The sequence below is a fragment of the Morone saxatilis genome, unplaced genomic scaffold (genome assembly GCF_004916995.1).
Source record: "Morone saxatilis isolate NCDOM2014 unplaced genomic scaffold, NCSU_SB_2.0 Contig12, whole genome shotgun sequence".
Lineage (NCBI taxonomy): Eukaryota > Metazoa > Chordata > Actinopteri > Moronidae > Morone > Morone saxatilis.
The window spans coordinates 17,332,120-17,351,335 of NW_023339674.1; the positions used below are offsets into that span (position 1 = coordinate 17,332,120).

General features: G+C 39.8%; 2 protein-coding genes across 6 annotated transcripts in view; both read left to right on the top strand.

Moving 5' to 3' along the window:
* plin3 (perilipin 3) overlaps positions 1-6,812 on the top strand; it is a 9,141-nt gene extending 2,329 nt beyond the window's left edge. The window contains exons 2-8 of one of the 2 annotated variants that reach the window (XM_035653894.1): positions 1,076-1,165; positions 1,377-1,572; positions 1,920-2,002; positions 2,597-2,828; positions 4,638-4,978; positions 5,376-5,594; positions 5,998-6,812. In XM_035653894.1, the coding sequence (XP_035509787.1) occupies positions 1,097-1,165; positions 1,377-1,572; positions 1,920-2,002; positions 2,597-2,828; positions 4,638-4,978; positions 5,376-5,594; positions 5,998-6,138 (1,281 nt within the window). In that variant the 5' untranslated portion in view covers positions 1,076-1,096 and the 3' untranslated portion in view covers positions 6,139-6,812. The remainder of the gene's footprint in view (positions 1-1,075; positions 1,166-1,376; positions 1,573-1,919; positions 2,003-2,596; positions 2,829-4,637; positions 4,979-5,375; positions 5,595-5,997) is intronic. The other variant, XM_035653895.1, reaches the window with a different exon arrangement.
* An 85-nt stretch (positions 6,813-6,897) lies between these two features.
* On the top strand, positions 6,898-18,109 carry zgc:77486 (uncharacterized protein LOC405808 homolog). 4 transcript variants are annotated; one of them, XM_035652970.1, is made up of 6 exons: positions 6,898-7,040; positions 8,201-8,400; positions 8,790-8,901; positions 11,204-11,331; positions 12,214-12,321; positions 14,401-14,549. In XM_035652970.1, exons 2-6 carry the CDS (start codon positions 8,241-8,243, stop codon positions 14,547-14,549), a joined length of 657 nt encoding a protein of 218 aa, XP_035508863.1. In that variant the 5' UTR covers positions 6,898-7,040; positions 8,201-8,240. The 4 variants fall into 4 exon arrangements, with proteins under 4 accessions (XP_035508863.1, XP_035508865.1, XP_035508864.1 ...); XM_035652972.1 differs by having other exon boundaries at positions 6,908-7,040; positions 8,238-8,400; XM_035652971.1 differs by lacking the exon at positions 6,898-7,040 and adding an exon at positions 7,159-7,432.
* The last annotated feature ends 1,107 nt before the right edge of the window (positions 18,110-19,216 follow it).

Genomic DNA, 19,216 nt, shown 5'->3' on the forward strand with positions numbered 1-19,216 from the left:
CACAAGTGCCGTATGGCTCAATATTTCATTGAACATTTTTCACTTGATATAAATTATATCGAGTTCCATTTTGCCTGCATGCCTTCATGTGAGCTTGTGAACAATCAATCACCAGCATTAGTGCCCTGCTGGTCCATAGTTCTTGGCATTATTCATGGTCTTTCTTTGACTCTAATCTATATTTTCTAATGAGACGAACTTCTGGGTCCCCAGGATTCCTTCATAATTGATCGTGTCTGTATTCCTTTTATGTTGTGGCAATCATCACCTTGAAGCAAGCATCCCTTTGAGAAACCGGTAGTTTTACAGGATACTGTGCACATACTAAGTATTCAGCTATGAGCCCCGGGCTTGTTTGTGTTTCAACTTCTGACATCTTGATTAAATAGTTATACATTTCTTTTAATAAATCTAGAGGAAGAAATTATTCTTTTGACTCGTCTGCATTACCATCAATAATGACTTCAAAAGTTACTGAGATGTGCTATTATTCTGACATATATTTCATTCAACTTGAAGTTTACTTTGACACAAAGATAATCACAAAACAAAAAGTCAAAATAATAAGAAAATAATGTGTTTAAATGAATAACTCACCCATGCTTATACTACACATTGATCCTACACTGGCCTCATTAATTCCTATTTTCATGAGCAAAATGTTGACGCTGTTAAGACTTTATTATTTCAGGATGCTATACAGTTTTAAAAAATGCCAAAAGTATAGCTGTTGGAAGTTAACAAGAAAGACAGAAATCAACTTTGCCATAGTGTAGAGACTTGAATTGTTTGCTTGGCTGCACCATTTTGTATTTTAAGTGCAGTTTCATCCTCATTGCATCATAGTGTTGACAAATGAATTTAACATGGTTGAGTTGCCTCGCTGCCTATATTATTAAACCGTCTGACAGGACAGCGATTCCATTTCTAAATTCATAACACACACTGCTTCACTGCAAGATAAAGTGTATCTGCCACTTAAACAAAGAATATCAGAGAGGAAGATTTATTTCATCATGCATACCGAGCAATGAAAGGTGAATCTCTGTTTCTGACACTCTATATTCCATGTCAGAGATTGAATCCAACAGTCACAATGGCAGACAGCGGGAAAACTAATGAGACTGGAGCTGCAGCAGCAGAACCGGCTAATGGAGACCAGCAGGTGAGGAGCACTGTGACCCAAAATGACACCTATTACAAAACCCAGGCATATTATGAACTCGTTTGAAGCTTAGAATTTCATGTTGATAAGCTACTGTGGGGAATCAATCATAATCCCAGAATGCTGAAAAGAGTTTTTTTTTACACAGTTAGGATTGTAATTCACAATTTGTATGTCCTTTCATTGACAGTAATCTATTTTTTGGTCCTAGAATGTTGTGTCCCGAGTGAGCAATTTACCTCTGGTCAGTTCAGCTTGCGAGGTGGTGTCCAGCGCCTACAGTAGCACCAAAGACAGCGTGCCCTTGCTGAAGGGAGTGATGGATGCAGCAGAGAGCGGGGTCCGAACCCTGGGAGCAGCTGCCACCACGGGGTCCAAGCCTCTTTTGGACATTATAGAACCACAGCGTAGGTTCTTTTCTCTGTGCAAAATATGATGTAATACGTGTGCAATGATGGCACACAAACTGTAAAATGTACTATAGAAGAATATTGCAAGCTTGTTGCATATTAAAGGTGAGAAACTTGTGTCAGGTCCACTTATTACCTCTGGGCTAGAAAATGACAAGAATAAAAAAAAGGGTTTCTTCTTCTAAGAACAGAGTTTCCAGATTTTTCAAACCCTTTCAGCTTTTGCTACACTGTAAACATTAAAACGGTCACTGTTTTTGGAGCTTTGTGCTACTTACCACTTTTATAGTTAGCAGGGATGAAAACTTTTAATCTTCTTCCTTTTAAATTAATTTCTGTTTCAGTTGCGACAGTAAATGAGTACGCCTTGAAAGGACTGGATAAGATGGAGGAGAATCTGCCTATTCTTCACAAACCAGCAGACAAGGTCAGACAAAAAAACATGCTACAGTAAAAAAAATACATTTCACTCTTTTACTTCGTCTGCCTTTGATCTTCTTTCTCGACCTTGTTACTGTGCATTTGGATTGATTAATGTATAATGTTAACCTTGATTTTACTATGGCTCATAGAGTAACTATGACTTGTACTTGTTATAGCATGTGTGATAACGTACATTATGTATCAAGACACTTCAAACATGGTTCCCGTCATTAACTAGCCTTCTAGATAAGTCCACCAGTTGTATTTTACTCCAGGTAACCATAGCAACAATATTTACTCTTCACAATATGTAAACAGTTACTGTTGCCCCTTTTTAAAAAAAACCACGCCATAAGTAGAATAAAACACTCAGGGGTCTCCTAAAAAAATAACACAATGAAAAACACAACTCCCCCAGCCTCAACCTCATCCTTTTCTTCTCATACTGGTGCACTCTGTATTATCACTTGCTCTGTTAACTCCTTTTTGAAGGCCAAATAGTCTCGTATCTGTCAATAGGATAAAAGCTATGAGGAAAATGCGTAATAGCACCACCATTACACTGAGGACGGCACATAATCGCCTCTTTCTTCCTCAGGTGGTGTCGGACACAGTGGGTATGGTGTACCAGTCGGTGGCAGGGGCCAAAGATGCTGTGGTCGGGGCTGTCATGGGCGGTGTCGAGCTGACCCGGGCAGCAGTCAGCGGAGGTATCCTCACCGCCATGGGCACCAGGATGGGCCAGATGGTCAGCAGTGGGATGGGCCTGGCACTGAGCCGATCCGAGGACTGGGTTGACCAGAACCTACCACTCACAGAGAGGGAGCTGGGTCAGTAGCTATCTGAATGTGGAAAGCATAAAAAAAAAAAAAGCAGAGGAGGTGATAAACCCATATGTCTACTGCTGAGGTATAGACAGGTGTGTTTTGACAGTTGGATCAAATGAAGCCAAAACAAACTGCAATTAATTATTTATGGACAACCAGTGACCAGTTTGTCAAGTTTTTATGAGATCAGATGATCGTAAATAGGTAGTGTAGCTTTTTCCCCATGTTTACTCTAAAGCTGATAAGATAACAAAGAAATGAAGGGTCTGAGTCACATATATAGTTGAGATGTATTCATGTTTTATTACAGATATGATGAAAAGTAGTAAGTATTCCATGTTTTTCTTTCATGATTCTAATTCAGCTGCTGATTATATTTTAGAGTTGTTTGATTGCAGTGCCTTATAAATAACGCTGGTGTAAACAACAGCAAAAAACAACAAAAATAGATTTGTTATTAGTCCTTGATTATACATATATCGGTCAATTAATGTGGGAATTATTACCAGCCTGTGGTCAAAACTTCTGTTTGTGTTTGGATCACTGAATGTACCTTTTTTTTAAATAATTTTCATAAACCTTTTTTGTTGTTTTTTACATTACTGTTTTAAATTTGCATTTGCAATGAAAAGATACATAGGAGACATTGGAATATGAAAATACTTGCCAGTGGTATCTATTGCTCTACTTTGTCTTCACAGTTTTGCTTTAAAGAGGAAAATAATTAGCCTTATATCACTCCCTTAAATTACTCCAAGCTTAATTTCATACATTATAAATTTTAGCTGGAATCACTGCCATTTACTGAAAATTAATTTATTCCTTAATTAATGCATGAACGTTGGCATTTGCACTATTTGCCATTTACTATGAGACTCAGTAGCCCACACTGTTTTTGCCTCACTGATCTATAGATGAAACAGCAAATTTTAAAAGACTGTCCAAATAAACTATCATTATAAAGGCAAGGCAGGGTGATGTGGTCATGATAAAAGTAAATTCTACCACAGTGACTGGATCTGAGCACATGAATGGCTGTAGCTATTCATAGAGAGCGAGGCAGGACATTACAATGAACTTCCCTTCTGTGAACTTGGCCCATAAAGCACCTACAATTTCCAACACTTGCAGCTTTGACACCTGCTACTGTGATGTCATATTATCAGGACAACCTGCCGTACTCCAATATCGCAGTAATACTCAAGAGGCCGTCCTCTTCCCTGATTATGGATGTAAAAAAGATGTCTCTGTATTTAGCAGCAGCAGCAAAGTACCCATAATGGAATTACTCGGGGGACTTTTGATCTGTTCGGTGGTTACCGTGGCAAAGGCCCACCAGACTCACCAAAGTGGCTATTAACAGAGACATGGGGAGACAGTGTGCGGCAGTAGTGTTACTTTGCATATCCCTTAGCTTCCATTGATGGAATGATGACTGGAAGGAGTGAAGTGGCTTCTGAGCCTTGTTGCCTCTCCTGAGGAGGAGTGTTTTAACACTAGCAGAGTCAAGTAGCCCGAAATGCAACAGATGTACCAGTTGGCATAGTGGGAGTGAGCCAGTTGTCCCTCTGTCTATGACTCAAAAAAATTTCAAAATTTAGATACACTCACTTTCTTTTGTGTATTTCTTCACATAACAGTTAAAAACAAAAGGAGAGATTAAGAATAACTGTTGTACAATATATTGTTTCGAGTTGGCAAACCTGTGTATAGCCCATTGTGCTAAATATTTAATGTTAAGAATTCTAGATAACCTTACAACATAAAACCTCTCTTTTGAAAATATACTAAATTAACACTGTTGTCTTTCAGCTGCAGTGGCTGAACCTGCCACCGGTGAGGTGACTACCCTGTCGGCCAGCCCCAGCTACTTTGTCCGCTTGGGGAAACTCTCTGCCAAAGTACAGGAGCGAGCCCTACAGCAATCCCTGGTCCGTGCACGGCATGCCAGGGATAACACCTATACTGCAGTGGCTCAGATTACCAGCACTCTGGACCTGCTAGAGAGTGCCCGTACTAGTCTGGGTACTGCCAGTAACCAGATAGGAGGAGCCTCCGAGCAGCTGCTGCAGCGCTGGACAGAGTGGAAGCAGAAGCAGGCTGGAGCTGGACAGACAGAGTCAGAGCCAGATGGGACCAAAGATGAGGCGGAGGTCAGGGCTGAAGCATTTGGGAATTGACTTAATGGTTTCTAACCAGATTATTTTTACGTTTCACAGCATTTTCAGTGTATATATTGTACATATGCAGCTCCAAAGTGGCTTGAAATACTGCTCAAACAAACCAAGAAATCTCAGAGCATGATAGGGATAAGAACAAAAGAAAAGTCTTGAAATTCAGCAGATCAGACTTGCATTTTAGAGGCTGACATTGTGTTGTAATGCCCCGACATATCCATGTGGGACAGGAGTGACATTCATTTGTGTCATCAGGATTGGGACAGGATGGGGAAACTAACCAACTGATATGTTACAGCTTTATTATCATCTGCAATTTAACATGCTACGTTTATAATTTATATCTATTCTTATTCCCACTTTATGTTCACAGCAGCTGGAAGGGCGGGTCCTCTCCATGGTGCATAGTCTGAGTGACCAGCTGAAGTCAGCGTGCTCCAATGTGGTGACAAGCGCTCAGGGTCTGCCAGGAGCAGTCCAGGACCAGCTAACCAGTGCAAGGCGATCAGCTGAAGAACTGCACTCCTCTCTGGGGAACACCAGCACCATCACACCCCTCCTTCTGGAACGGAGCCGTCACCACCTGACCCAAGTACTAATTGCACCACGCTTGTCTTTCCTGCAGTGTTTGGTTTAGCTGCATCAGCATATCTTAATATAGTTTAGTGCTTGAAATTTGATTTTATTTCCACTTAACACAGTTATTCCTTCCATTGCATTTTTATTGGTGCTTAAATAATACCTGCAGAGTCTTATCGAACAGGAATTAAACCGCAATCTTCTGCATACTTTACATAAACAAACATCCATTCTCAGGGGTGTCTGCTCATTCATATGCATGTATGAAACTAGGACAGTCAATGTTGTATTTAGTAATGTACATATGTAACTTCAATATTTTTTACAAGAACTAAAACTTTTTGAGGTCAAGTATTTGTTTTGGTTATGGTTTGGTCATTTTATAGAAAGTAATACTAGTATGTGTTTGTTCCCAGGTTCAGCAGTCTCTGGATGGTGTCATGGAGTATCTACTAAACAACACACCACTCAACTGGCTGGTGGGACCTTTTGCCCCCCAGATCACAGAGAAGGCAGAGGGAGATGTGGCAATGGAGCAGAGTGGACCACACAACTAGGCTTTGTTGTGTTTCTCCATGAGCCGATCAATGCTGCGACAGAAGATTGGTGTTAATGTAGATGGACCATATATAACAAAATGCTTGCTTTAATGAAATATGCCTTAAATTCATGTAATCGTGTTTGCTTCAAGATGCACTAAATCTGATTATTTGATGACACTAAAGTGTTGATGTAGTAGTTACTGGAAATCAATTGACTGAAAGCTCTGACCTGTGGCCTTAGAGAATGTAAAAAAAAAAACGTGTGCACTTTATCATTTCATATTATCATTTATCTCGGAAGAGATAAAAGTACTTTACATCTGTTGAAGATTCTATGCATGTGCTGGTGTTTAAAAGACTTGCTAATGCCTAAATTGATTCAAAGCACTCCCAGAACTAAGCCAAACTTGTGTTGCCTGTCAACACCAAGATCATTTTAAGGCTCTAAATGCCCTTTGTGAGAATAGGAGGGAGGTAAAAATGCACCTTTAAAGAGATTTAGAGTTCATAATGCTTCCACTTGTTTTTAGATTTGCCATTTTAATCTCAGTATTTTGTGTGTGAACCTCGACGGGTTCATGGAAGCAGCTAGTGAACCAACAATGAGCCTGCATGTCAATAAGATGTTGACTGAACACAATGTGTGTGTGCCTGGCCTTGAATACATTCATTAAAGTGTCCTTTCTGAGTGTTTTTGTTGTCGTGGTGTTTTGTTTGTCGTTGTTTTGGTGGGGGGGTCACCGGGTGGTGGACTTCGTCTCACTGAAGGGGAATCGATGCTGAGGATGACGTCATGGTCGTTGTTTCGAATGTCGCGAGCTAGCGCTGGGTAGGAGGCCGCGCGCTCTGCTGAGGACACAACTCGTACAAACCTGAAGCCGCAGGTCGTCGACAGCCCCCGGTACCTTGACGTTCAGGTACTGTCTTCACCTCAGACCGATATGAGAGACCCCCCGCGGTCTGTAACCGAGTTTAAACCAGCTAGGACGCTGTTTTTAGGGGGGCTGGCTCATCGTGCTAGCGGTCCAGCTAACGTTAGCCTGCTAACACTCGCGTTTATTCGATTTAAAACATGAGATTTGTTTACAGTTTGTCGCTAAGGACGCTGCACTTTTTTATTGTCTTGATTTTCGTCACGATGAAGGGCAACTAGGCGAGTTTTGTCCTTCGTTTTGCGTTGGTATCCAGTGTCAGACAAAACGTCCAGTGTGGCTGTTTGCTAATGTTACAGTGTTTGCTTTGAGCTATGCGAGCATAGGACGCCAATTGTTTTCTGCTGCGGACAAACTCAAACTGGGGACAGTCAGCTGTAAGTTGTTTAGCTAGATTGTAAGCAACGTAGCGCTAATGTTTGCCAAGTCATCGGCTTAATTTGAGGGTTTCGTGTAAGTTTTCGGGGTGGTTTTGTTTAGACATGTCTTTAGCTTTTGTTCCTTTTTGTTAACTTTGTCCTGATGAAAACATCTTGCTGTGCGGCGGAAGAAAGCACAAACTAGCTGAGCTAGCTCATGTTTTCGCAGACTGTAACTTGTCTTTTACACTGTAACTGTGCTCGTTTCTTTGTACCTTTTGTTTTCATTGCTGTGAAAAGCTTTCCACCTAGTTTTTGTTACAATCCCATAGCTTACTACTTTCAACACTCCTGGCGCATTGCCCTGATGTTACAGGAGGAGCATTACATTATTAAGTGATCATTTTTATTTTGTATTTATTTGCTGTTGTATTTTGCCATCGATGTCAGAGATTGATTTGTCTTTGACATTAATTTAGAAACATAATTCAGACTAAATTTTGAATAAAGTCCAGTTCTGATTTTGTGGCACAACTGGACTTGGTCACACTATTTGTGGTGTTGGCTTTAATTTTGGTTGACGAAGGTATGAACCTGTTAGTCAAACCTTCATTACAGTTACAATCAGTAGGCCATAAAGTTCACAAAGTAACATTTTTTTTTCCAACTCTACTCTCCTGCTCCAATGCCAGTCTCCAAGCTCTTTTAGCTGAAAAAACTGAACAACCATGTAATCAAATAGGGACTGCTAATCATTTTGACTAACTTGTGCAACCCCATTTTCAGGAATATCCTCTCCCATCCCCCTTACCCCCTCTGTCAGAGCATGGCTCAGGAGACCAATCAGACGCAGGTGCCAATGCTTTGCACTATGGGATGTGGTTTCTATGGTAACCCCCGCACCAACGGCATGTGCTCGGTCTGCTACAAGGAACACCTGCAGAGACAACAGGGAGGGGGGCGATCCAGCCCCCCGGGAGAGAAAGGTAGGAAGATGGGAGAGACATGACCTATAAAAAGCTGGGGGTGGGGTGCTGGATATGGGTCTGTTAGGTGGGGGGGGGAAAAACTGGAAGTTGGAACTAGGGGGGTCACTCAAAAACTGTACAGCCATGGGGGGCACTCGAATTTGCTAAAAGGGGTTGGAGAACAGAGGTAGCAGTAGCTGCCTACACTGTGGCATCAGAAAGCAAGAGAGTGACATCTCCATCTGTTTCACATTAACTCAAAACACATCTGATCATGGTGGACAAACACGAGCAATGAATGGCTTACGATACGATACTTACAAACGAATGGAAAGTCATCCATGTTCAGGGCCAAAACAACAGGTTCTGTCTTGTTGGTGCTATCAGACTGTTCTGTCCCCACACAGCTGCTACATCACCGGCAGGATCACCAGGGTCAGCTGGTGTGACTGTGGAGAGTGCAACCTCAGAACCCAGTACAGAGGTGGCGGGGACTCCACCTGAGGAACAAACGACCAGGTATGTTGACTGAGATGGGGAATTTGTTCAGGCCCATATTGTTCCAAAGAGTGCAGAAAAGATAATAAATTGAGAATCGGTGGTCATTTTGATGTCATTCATTAAGTAAAATTAGAAACATGGCATTTTGTGTTCACTGTGAAATGTTTTTAAGAAGCTGATCAGACAAACTCAAACTGTGGCCTCTTATACATTCTGTTATATTGGACCTTTGATTATATTGTTCAAATGGCTGTTTAATTGACTATAGTAACTCAGTTCATCACTGGCTCCAGCACATTGTGTTGTAATGTCTTCTCATTAGTCCCTTCACTTAAAAGTACATCAGCTTGCCTCTGCAGAAATCAGAGATGGTCAGCTACTATGTATATTCACATCTCACTGTTCAACATAAAACCTGCCGGGATTATGTTACAATCCTTTGGCCACTCAGGTATTTTTAACTTCACCTGATGACTTTGAGTTTTCTGGCAAGAACTCTTTGCCAGTCAATAAAAAAAATTTCCAGCCAGTTTTAAGGCGTTCATATACAACAGTGTGCTGTCCACGTCTCCAACGCTATTTTATGGAGAAGCAGTAAGAGTACTGTAATCTGACATATCTGCAAGCGTTAGCATACCTGTCAACCAAGCACAATGCAAAGTCATAGCTGACTGTGGTAGTGTATGTTTTACAGCATGTATATAGTATGTTAAATTGAAAGTTTATGTGATGTCTTTGTCATTTAGAGGTTTCTCAGGGCTCATTTTGTTTACATTTCTTGGTGCCTGTCTGAGAATGTCTGCTTTGCATTTTAATTTAGTCTGCACACATTAACCGTTATAGAGATTATGTGTTAGACATTTCTTTAAACAAACTGCATGTTCTTTGTAAAATGACACACCATACCCGTCTATAAGCAGGTCTTGTTGCACCTTACCTGTAAAATTGATTGATTGATTGTGGTTGGTTAGTTAATTGGTAGTGCTGGCCAGTGATTTCTAGTTTGATTTGCAAATTTTCACCAAGTCTTCTGATATTTCTGGAGGGTTTGAAGCAGAAACACCTTTTTGTAGTGGTTAACAAAGGCAGTAAGGATGTTCCAATCAAGTGTCCCCGTTGAGTGTGCTTGTGTCCTCTAATACCGATCAGGTAAAAATGCTTTGATCGGCACCGATACCGACTATTGAGATCGGATCGGGACATCCTTAAAAGGCAAAATTAAACATGTCATAGAGTTCTCTTGTTTATTTAAAGTTGACATTGAAAGAACTGAGGAGTAATGTTTGCTGAAGCCTGTCCTCAAAACTGCTGCTTAATGCTGAATAATTGTTGCAGGCCTACTTTTTCTTTTTTGTTTTTTCTTGAATGGTTTGCTTTAGTTATGCCAATAAATAATTATTTTTGAATTAAAAAATATATTATGTAATGGTTTAGAAAAGTATATGTAGATTTTTTTTTTATATGATGTATGATATGATGTATGTAACTGTCATTTGCTGGAAAGAAACCAAACAAAAAAGGACAATAGACCAGGATGGAAGAAGAAAATCAGAAGACTAGAGGATTTAATATTTGAGCAGTAATTGTACTGTAGTGTAATATAATACAGAGCACACATGCTTAGATTTCTGAGTTTCCTGGAAAACGGAGATTACCCACATTATAATGAGCCCAGTTATCATAGAAGTTGTTCCAGTAATGGGTTTATTCTTCCCAGAATGTCTACAGAGAAGTCCAAACAGTAATGTGTTCCCAGTGTGATGAAATTTTGGAATTATCAGAAGGGATTTGCGCCCGATCTGTCTGCATAATGTCATTATGGCTAATTTTGCTGTGTGCTGTGTGTATGCACTGTCCCGTCTTCTGTAGGGCCCTCCTGTTTGTAGTTGCTTGTGTCTTCTCAAGTTGATTGTAATAGCTCATCAAAGGGATTTCTCAAAATAGTTTACAGGCAGCATGCTGAAACGGATCCAAGATATTTGTAGTCAGTCACCAAACAAAACGATGGGATAATTAATGCAGCCAAATAAAACAAGATTCAAAATATCAACATTTCTTCTGCTATTTGTGGTGTTTCTGTAGTTGGAAAAACCGTCTTCTTTGTTGTTTGCATTGTGCTCACTTCATTTTCAGACTTTTTAAGTCATTCTGGATGGCAAAAAGAGCATCTAGGTTGTCTTGAAGTTGAGAAGTGCATCGCTAACAGACACAGCCTAACAAAATATACACTGATACATACAATTACTACAAAATGAATGAGTTTCTTAAATTAAAAGTCCAATGTCTAAAATGTATTTATTTATTTTTGTTGTGATGTCAGTCCCAGCTCCCCCAGTCCAGTAACTCAACAGATGACAGCCATGAGCATCTCCCAGGATTCAGGAGCTGTAGACTCTGATCGAGCAGAGGCTGAGGAGGGAGAGGAGGAGGGTACTTCCAACAGCACAGGTAAACATTGCAAAACAGTGCTCCTTTCCCAAATCAATATCTACCCACCATGCACATGAAGTAGGTCACACTCACAGCAGTGGAGGGCACTACTTATTAAGGAAAAGTTCTGTTTTTACTACGTAAAATGGTTTACATTCTGCACACACAGTGGCATTAAATGTTTTTTTTTTATTCTATGTACTGCTGACAGTAGAATAAGCCACTATAAACCCATATAAAAGCCCAGCCATGCAAAAGAAAATACTGTAATATACCGTGAAACCACCAGAATCTCAAAAATGCTGTGCTAAAAATATTTTGTCATACTGCCCAGCACTGCACTCTATTATAAGTAATCCCCAAAAGCATGTCCCATAAACACTCCCAAAAACATTATACTCTGTGATGATGCTTCCCAAATGTAAAGTATGTTTTTCTTTTTCATTTTTCAAACAGTTTCTGTTTAGGGGTAATGGAGTTTTCAAGTTGGCACCGATGCAAACGTGATGTTGAAGGGTTTTATTGTCTATTTCCACATCACACTTTGGGATAGCCCTTTAATATCGGGAATCCACCATCTGAATGTGTAAACAGGGAGAGGTTGAATAGACGTGGTTTGGTGGTTGGAATGGGCCCTGAAAGAGAGATGAAGAGATACAAAAGAAGCTATTTAATACCATCTCAGTTACACTGGATTTATATCATTTCTCTGTCCTCATTACTAAATTAGTAATGAACTAACCCCTTTTATTTGATCTATTCAATGTTGTACTTCTGGTTGTTTGTTTTAGTATTTTACCTATTCATGTTAAACTTGTAGTTATCCCTGTATACAAGTTCATATTTGAACAAGTAATTGATTAATTCACTTGTGACTATTGTGTATTTTTTTCCCACCAGAGCCAGTGGGGGAAGCAGCACAGGCTTTGTCTGATAATGACCAAACTCCCGATAAAAACAAGAAAAAGAACCGCTGCTTTGCTTGCCGGAAGAAAGTGGGCCTTACTGGTAAGGAAGAAAAGAGTTATTGCACACACATACTGAGCAGAGAGCTCTTCTTAACTATTGATATGGTTCAAATGTTTATGACTCATGAAACCCGCTTTATTGGGATTCTTCACTTACCTCACAGTCACAACCAGGCAGAGTTGAATTTCTGTACACTTTGTTTAACTCACCCTTTGCTTGTCATTGATACCTTGTCACCTCATAACCTTTGTCTTAGCGCTTTTATTGTGCAGGTTGGGTATTTCACATTGTGTGTCACAATAGTACAAGGTGAGCCATTACTGCCAGAAGTCTCTGTAAAACTAAAGTAAAATAATCATCATCCAAGGAGACAGGGCTGTCACTTTTTATGTGAAATCAGAAAATTAGTTTGAACATGGTTCATTTTCAAAGTGTAATGACCTGTTTCTAATTCAAAATGTACTGTTTATAAGCACAAAAGAAGTTGAAGTAGTTTGCCTTGTAAGCAGAGGGCGCTCCAGCCTGACCTATGTCATACCCTGTTGACCTGTCAGTAAACTAAGCTAGTAATGTTATGTTGTTTACTACAAAATGGAGGACACTAGTGTAGAAAGCATGGAGCCAAGCCGTCCTGAGCAGACAGTTGCGACACGAAAGCGCCTGAGAAGCAAGCTTCTGTCAACTTTGTAGCAGGTGTCTTAACTCTACAGCCACAACAAATCTGCGGACTCATTTGCTAACGTTTGCTTGCCACCCAAGTGAGGCAGCGGAGCGGAGACACAACCTCATCTCAGTGTTACAATTTGACACACTCAGCTTCAGCAGGCCACTTGCCAGAAGCTTGTAAAAATGCCGTTACCAATAAGATAGGAAGATTTATATGCAAGGATATGCAGATATATGGCCCCATGGTGTGGTAGGAGCGAATGTCTTATCCCCCGAGTAGTCTTTACGTTACGTTTTCCTGAGTGGTGTCATACACTTGTACCATGTTTTTTGGAATTCATTAGTACAAATTGTGTCATTCAAAATGTGTTCAAATTTTTTTGGAGAGAAAAAAGTGACAGCCCGACACGGAGACGACTGTTTGTGAACGCAGTCCCTTAAATTGTTATAATAATACGATGTGAGTCTGGTTGTATTCTGAATCTAGAAACTGGTGATATTCATGGGATACTGAGATAGATGCATCATCTTCTGATTTTAAACCCACTGATCCAGAAGCTTTCCCCTCAAGTCACCTAGAGTGCTGGGTCAGGTTCACTTCATAATGCTTTTGTGGTGTTCCCACTAAAGGCACCTTGTTGTTTTCATTCAGTGTCTGATACCATTTACAAACACAATAAACAGCAGATGCACACATTTACAGTTGCTTAACAGTTGGGCAATGTTGTATGGAGTATAGTCTAGAGCTGCACTTTAAAAGGTGTCCTGACAACTTATGATTTGGTGCTATACAAATACAATTCAACTGAATTGAAATTTAATTGAGTTTTTGAAATATCCACTATCTTATCTGAGCTGTGACTTGTGTCTAAGCATGACTCTTGCATGGTAATGTAGTAATTTTTTCTCTGCCTACAAAGCATTTTTGACTCGTTTCATCTCATCATACTTGTAAATTCTGTAGATACAATTGTTGTCAAACCAAAAACTCCCATAGCAGAGCATGTAACCCACATTACAAAATCCAGCTCCTAGTCAATGGGGTTTCTTTGTTTGGTACAGAGAGCAACATACTGCAGGTTAGTGGTGCATTTCGCAGTCTACTGCTGGCCTTCAGATATTTGCCCAACTGGATTAACTCAAAGGAGGCTGCAGGCACAATTTAATGTTGAAAAATGATGAATGAGATTTGCATTTTAGGCCTGACCATCACCAAAATTCTCAGTATGCATGTAAAAATGTGGCCTGATAATGGCAGTAGCCTCAGGACATAGTTGAACTGAGTTGCAGTGTTGGTTCTTAAGAGCAACATTACCATATCAGTTCATAGAAGTCAGTGCAGCAACACCTGTCCTCTATACAAGAACTAGTGTGCAAACCCTTTAAATGTATAATAATGTTTATAATAAAGCTTTTATGTTGACTGACCGTGTTTGTTTCTCCTCACTGAAGGTTTTGACTGTCGCTGCGGCAACCTGTTTTGTGCCATTCACCGTTACTCTGACAAACACGACTGTCCCTATGATTACCGGAGTGCAGCTGCTGCCCGCATACGCAAGGAGAACCCCATCGTGGTGGCTGAGAAAATTCAGAAGTTATGAGGACTGAGTGCAAAAAAAGTCTCTGACTTTGTGAATTTGAACAATGGCGACTTGGATGAAAACACCTGATATCATGGCTTCATTTGTTCATGGTAGTCTAAGACGGGCGGGGTGGGATGGTGAGGTCGCAGCCACTGTCCAGACGCTTCCCTTACTAGCATCTCCCTCTCTCTCCACTAGTGACTGCGGCTGAACCTGAGTGTTTCTGTGTGTGTGTGTGTGTGTGTGCGCGCGTTTGTATGAAAGTGTGTGTGTGCACATTTGCTTGAGAGTCGGGGAGAGAGCCATAGGGGCTTGGTGGACATTAGTGTTGCTGTGGGGAGGGAAGGCATTTGATTTTACCCCTTTTTGTTTCTCAACTTGGGGGATCGTGTGAGTTTATTTTTATACAATCCCTCTAAGGTAGTTGAAATGAGGCGGGGGTAAGCTGTTAAAGAATGTGTCACAGCCTGGATAATGACACAGAGCTCAATTAAGGTCTAGCAAGTTTTTAAAAAAATAACCTAACTGGGAGATTTTGTGTATCAGCAAGACCTTTTAAGGGCTTTCAAATATAATTGTTTTCTCCCAGATTGAAAATGATGTCAACTTCTTGTCAAATTGGCATTTTTTTTCTTCCCAACTCTTTACTCTATGGGTCACCACATGTTGAACTCCCAAGTCGCAGCATTTTCCAGAAATGTTTCTCTTTGATATATTGACTTATCATACTGATATTGGGTGCATGAACAGTTAATGAAGGGGGAAGGTAGGGGGAGGGCAAGGGTAGGGTAAACTGAGAACCTTGACTTAACTGAGTGATTGAATTCTGTGTTTTTATTTTATTTCATTTTTTTTTTCTGTTTTAATGAGCGTATGACATCAGAAGATCTATATTAATATATTGTAGTTAGCTTGAATTGTGTGATTGCATTCTATTTATTTTTTATCGTTTGGTTGGTCTGTGCTGGAGGATTGGCAGCATGTGTCTGCAAATCATTAAGATTTGCACTTAACCTTTTCAATTATATTTAAGTAATTCCATCTTGATTATATAACTATTGAATAAAAAATACACAAGCTCTGACATTATGGAGTAGAGTCCAGTTAAGCCCTTACAACTACAGTTGTGCAGTAAAATGTCCATTGTTTTGGATTTAGTAACAAAGCACAACAGAGTGTGTCAACTGCAGAGCACAAACTAATGTGCCACCCCTACTCAGTTTTGTTCAGCATCTGGGTCATTTGCAGTTTATAGTTTGATCTGTGCAGCAGGCTCGCTGAAGAATTAGCCTTCCTGTTCAGTTGATGAGACGTTCTGTTTTAGTGCGGCGGCGTGTTCTTCTTGAATGCCCTTTTCTGTTCCATGGAGTCAGAGTGAAGCTCCATGTTTCTCTAACCACCAGCAGACCACTGACACATGCTGAATGAAAACTGACCTGGGTTCGCAGTTCCTCTACACATTGATAACCTTCTGCTCAGCTAAAGTAAAGATTGTTGCAATGCTGCAGAGTTGCGTGCTGCGCTTTTACGACGTGCTCAGATTCAGACGAGTCCTTACTAGGAAGAGCGCTTCTAGCTAGCTTCTTCTAGGAAGATCAAATTTACATGCATGTGTGCAGTTCGAGCATACAAGTTACTGTTTTGTAACTGACTGCACCGTTTGAAATGAAGCTGGAATGTTTAAAAAGCCACACAGCAGTAGCACAATGCATGGCTGAAACCCTAAGGTTCAAGTTAACAGGACTCTACAGTTTTTTGTTTTTTTTCCTCCAAATGTAAATACCATATGGCTCCTATTCATATAGTATAATCTTAATGTAGATTTTTGCCAGATAATAAAGGTGGGGGACTAAGGTGAAGAATAGTACTATGTGTATAAAAGTGCTTTTCATAATTATCCCCCAAAAAAAGAATGTGTCAGAAATGGCACTCATTTTTTATTTTTTTTCTCCATCTTGTTCCCCTTTTTATTTACAAGTTATTTACCACCATCATCTGCCCATGTAATGTATTAAGTATGCTCAGTAACTGGCTCTACCATGAGTGTCTCCTACAGGCTTCTATTCTACAATACTAGTCAGATTGTTAACAACCCCCTGTTAGCTTTATTAACCTCGCTGAATTACACAGTCCATGCTTTTATCCTGTTACTGAAGTCTATTCATAGTATAGTGATATTACTGGAAGTTAAAAAAGGCCCCTTATGAGATGTAGAGGGACATTTGTGGTATTGTCTTTTCATTATCAAAAGCTTTCCTAGTAAATGCTGGTTGATCTTGATCATTAAATATTTATGAAGGAGCTGTAGAGAAGTTGCTGGGATTTATGGGCGTATGCATTCTCAAAATAAGCCAACATGGAATGCTTTGGAAGTGAATGACACTTTTTTCCTTGTATACACAGAACATCATGTTGGACCTGGTCAACTTTAGTTCGGACCCCTTTCATTGGAAAATTGGCCTTCATCAGAATTCCTGTTTTAAGTCCTAGTGGTGATGATGGACAGGTCTAATTAGTCTTGTGATTTGGCATGCCAACAGCAAGACTGTTGACCATGAATGAGTTGATCATCTAAAGCCCCTGCTGTGATTTAATCACCACTAGTGGAAAATTGAAATTCAGAAGGAGTTAATGGGGATTATTGAGTGACTATTACATACAAGTAAATTAATAATTGTCCTATTTAAGGGGAAATTGTGTTTGGAGCAGCTCTGCAGTTTGATGCTCCCTAAAGTGTATCTTATATATTCAGAATATTCAAGCTCGCCTGCTGGGTTGACCATTACAAAATAGTGTCACCTACAAAAGATTGGGTTTTCTTTTCCAAATTGAAAGACCTTTCAGAGAAAAAGTCCTGTACTTGGGATGATTGTTCAGCTATGTAAATCTTGAGGATCTCATGATTTACGCTTGCTGTTTTCTATTGACTGCTCATATCAAACCCCACCCCCTGTTTTCTTAATGAACATGAGCAGTTTGAATGTAAATCGCCAGAATTCACATCAGCTGTAATGTCATTTATCAGACTACTTCACCCTGATATTGACTGACTGTGGGCAGACGTTGCAGGCCCAATTTTCTTACATGTGATTTGGGACCGTTGGATCACTAAAATTGTTTTGACTGACACCAGCAATTAGGGCAACCATACCTGAATAATCTAGATATTATCAGTACATAAACCTTTTTCTTCCGTCTGTTCTGTTGCTTTGATAGAGTTTTAATGTCTTCAATCTAGTCTTTAGCACAACCTTTCATAATCAGTGTCTTCATCATGCGAGGGTTTTGATTGATAATAATGATGGACCTGTCAGTTGTGATGAATCTGGTTGAAATTCAGTTTCACTGCAGAAGTAAAGACAAATGACTTGATTCATTCTGTCTTTCAAGATGAGCTTGAGGGACATCAAATGAAATCTACAATGTTCACAGAGCTGTAGTTCTTGTCCCTTGGCACTCCAGTCCCCCAGAAACACCACCAGATATCTTTTTATTTTGTTTTTCTTTCAAGATTTAGGATTGTATGATGTGTAAGAGTAAGTATAAAACAATAAATTCACAAAGTTTATTTTAAATTACACTTGTCTTTTGTGTTAATGCATATGTTTCAATGTTGTTGGCTAAATAATGAGACGGTTTTCTAGACAAGAATTCTTTTTTAATAAGTTTTATAAAAACAATTTATATATTTAGTGGTGTATAGTTACAAGCATTGGCGATTTCTTTGCTGCTCCTGTACATGAACATGCTGTGGCCCCACTGCTTTGTACTTGTGTATTGTTTTCAAATACAAAGCAAAACACCATAGGCACAAATGGTGATACATAATAGCGCCTAGTGTTCAGCTCCACTGCATGCTGGAAGGAGAAATTCCATGACGGCCACTTAACTGTCCTGAATTAAACACACTTACTGTGTTAGTCATAAAACAGTCAACAGAATGTCTTCAAATCACAAGATCAGGAAAATCTGAACATAAAAAAGAGCCTGCAAATACATTTTATTTAAATATAAAGCTTTGAATAACATGCCCTCACACTTCACTGCACCTTGAAATTGATTGAATGTGGTGTTCAAGTAGGAAACAATTTAAACATACATCCATTAATGGTAACAATAATTAACATGTACAGTACAGTACTCTGCCAGTCAATACAAAACACATACACTGAGTAGCAGTGGTCTGGGCTTGTGCGTAAAGGTAACTGAAATAAGGTTTGTTGCAATATAGACATTTTTGTTTTACACCTTTTTGTATACTGAATTATGTCAGTTCTCCACCGTATAATTAGTTTCCCCTGGACATCCATGGTCTACCCACTGTTGAATTTCTAAATGCTGTGAGCACCACAAATAATAAATAGATAATAAATAGAAATATCAAAGACAGCGATCTTCAAACATGGGCAAAAAAAGCCAAAACTATTGCAAATAAGATCCTGAGGATGCGGTTGCAGTGTGTGGTTAATGTTTTTTTAAGGTGCAGCAACATTTTGACATAAAGCATGTCTTCATCAGAGTAATGTAAAGACTCTGATGATCTTTCCAGATCCTGCTTCAGTTGTCTTTTGAGGCAGTTTGAGCTTCGACTTGGCTGATGTATGATGAGTATCATTTGGCCTAAAACTAAAACTATCTGCATGGCTAGATACTACAAGAGTCAAGCGACAAAATGTGTTATTTGT

Excerpts from the sequence above, each read along its gene's own strand:
- zgc:77486 (XM_035652970.1), top strand. The coding sequence starts at position 8,241 with ATGGCTCAGGAGACCAATCAGACGCAGGTGCCAATGCTTTGCACTATG. Across the intron at positions 11,332-12,213 it reads GGGTACTTCCAACAGCACAG|AGCCAGTGGGGGAAGCAGCA; the intron begins GTAAACATTGCA and ends TTTTCCCACCAG. Across the intron at positions 12,322-14,400 it reads GAAGAAAGTGGGCCTTACTG|GTTTTGACTGTCGCTGCGGC; the intron begins GTAAGGAAGAAA and ends TCCTCACTGAAG.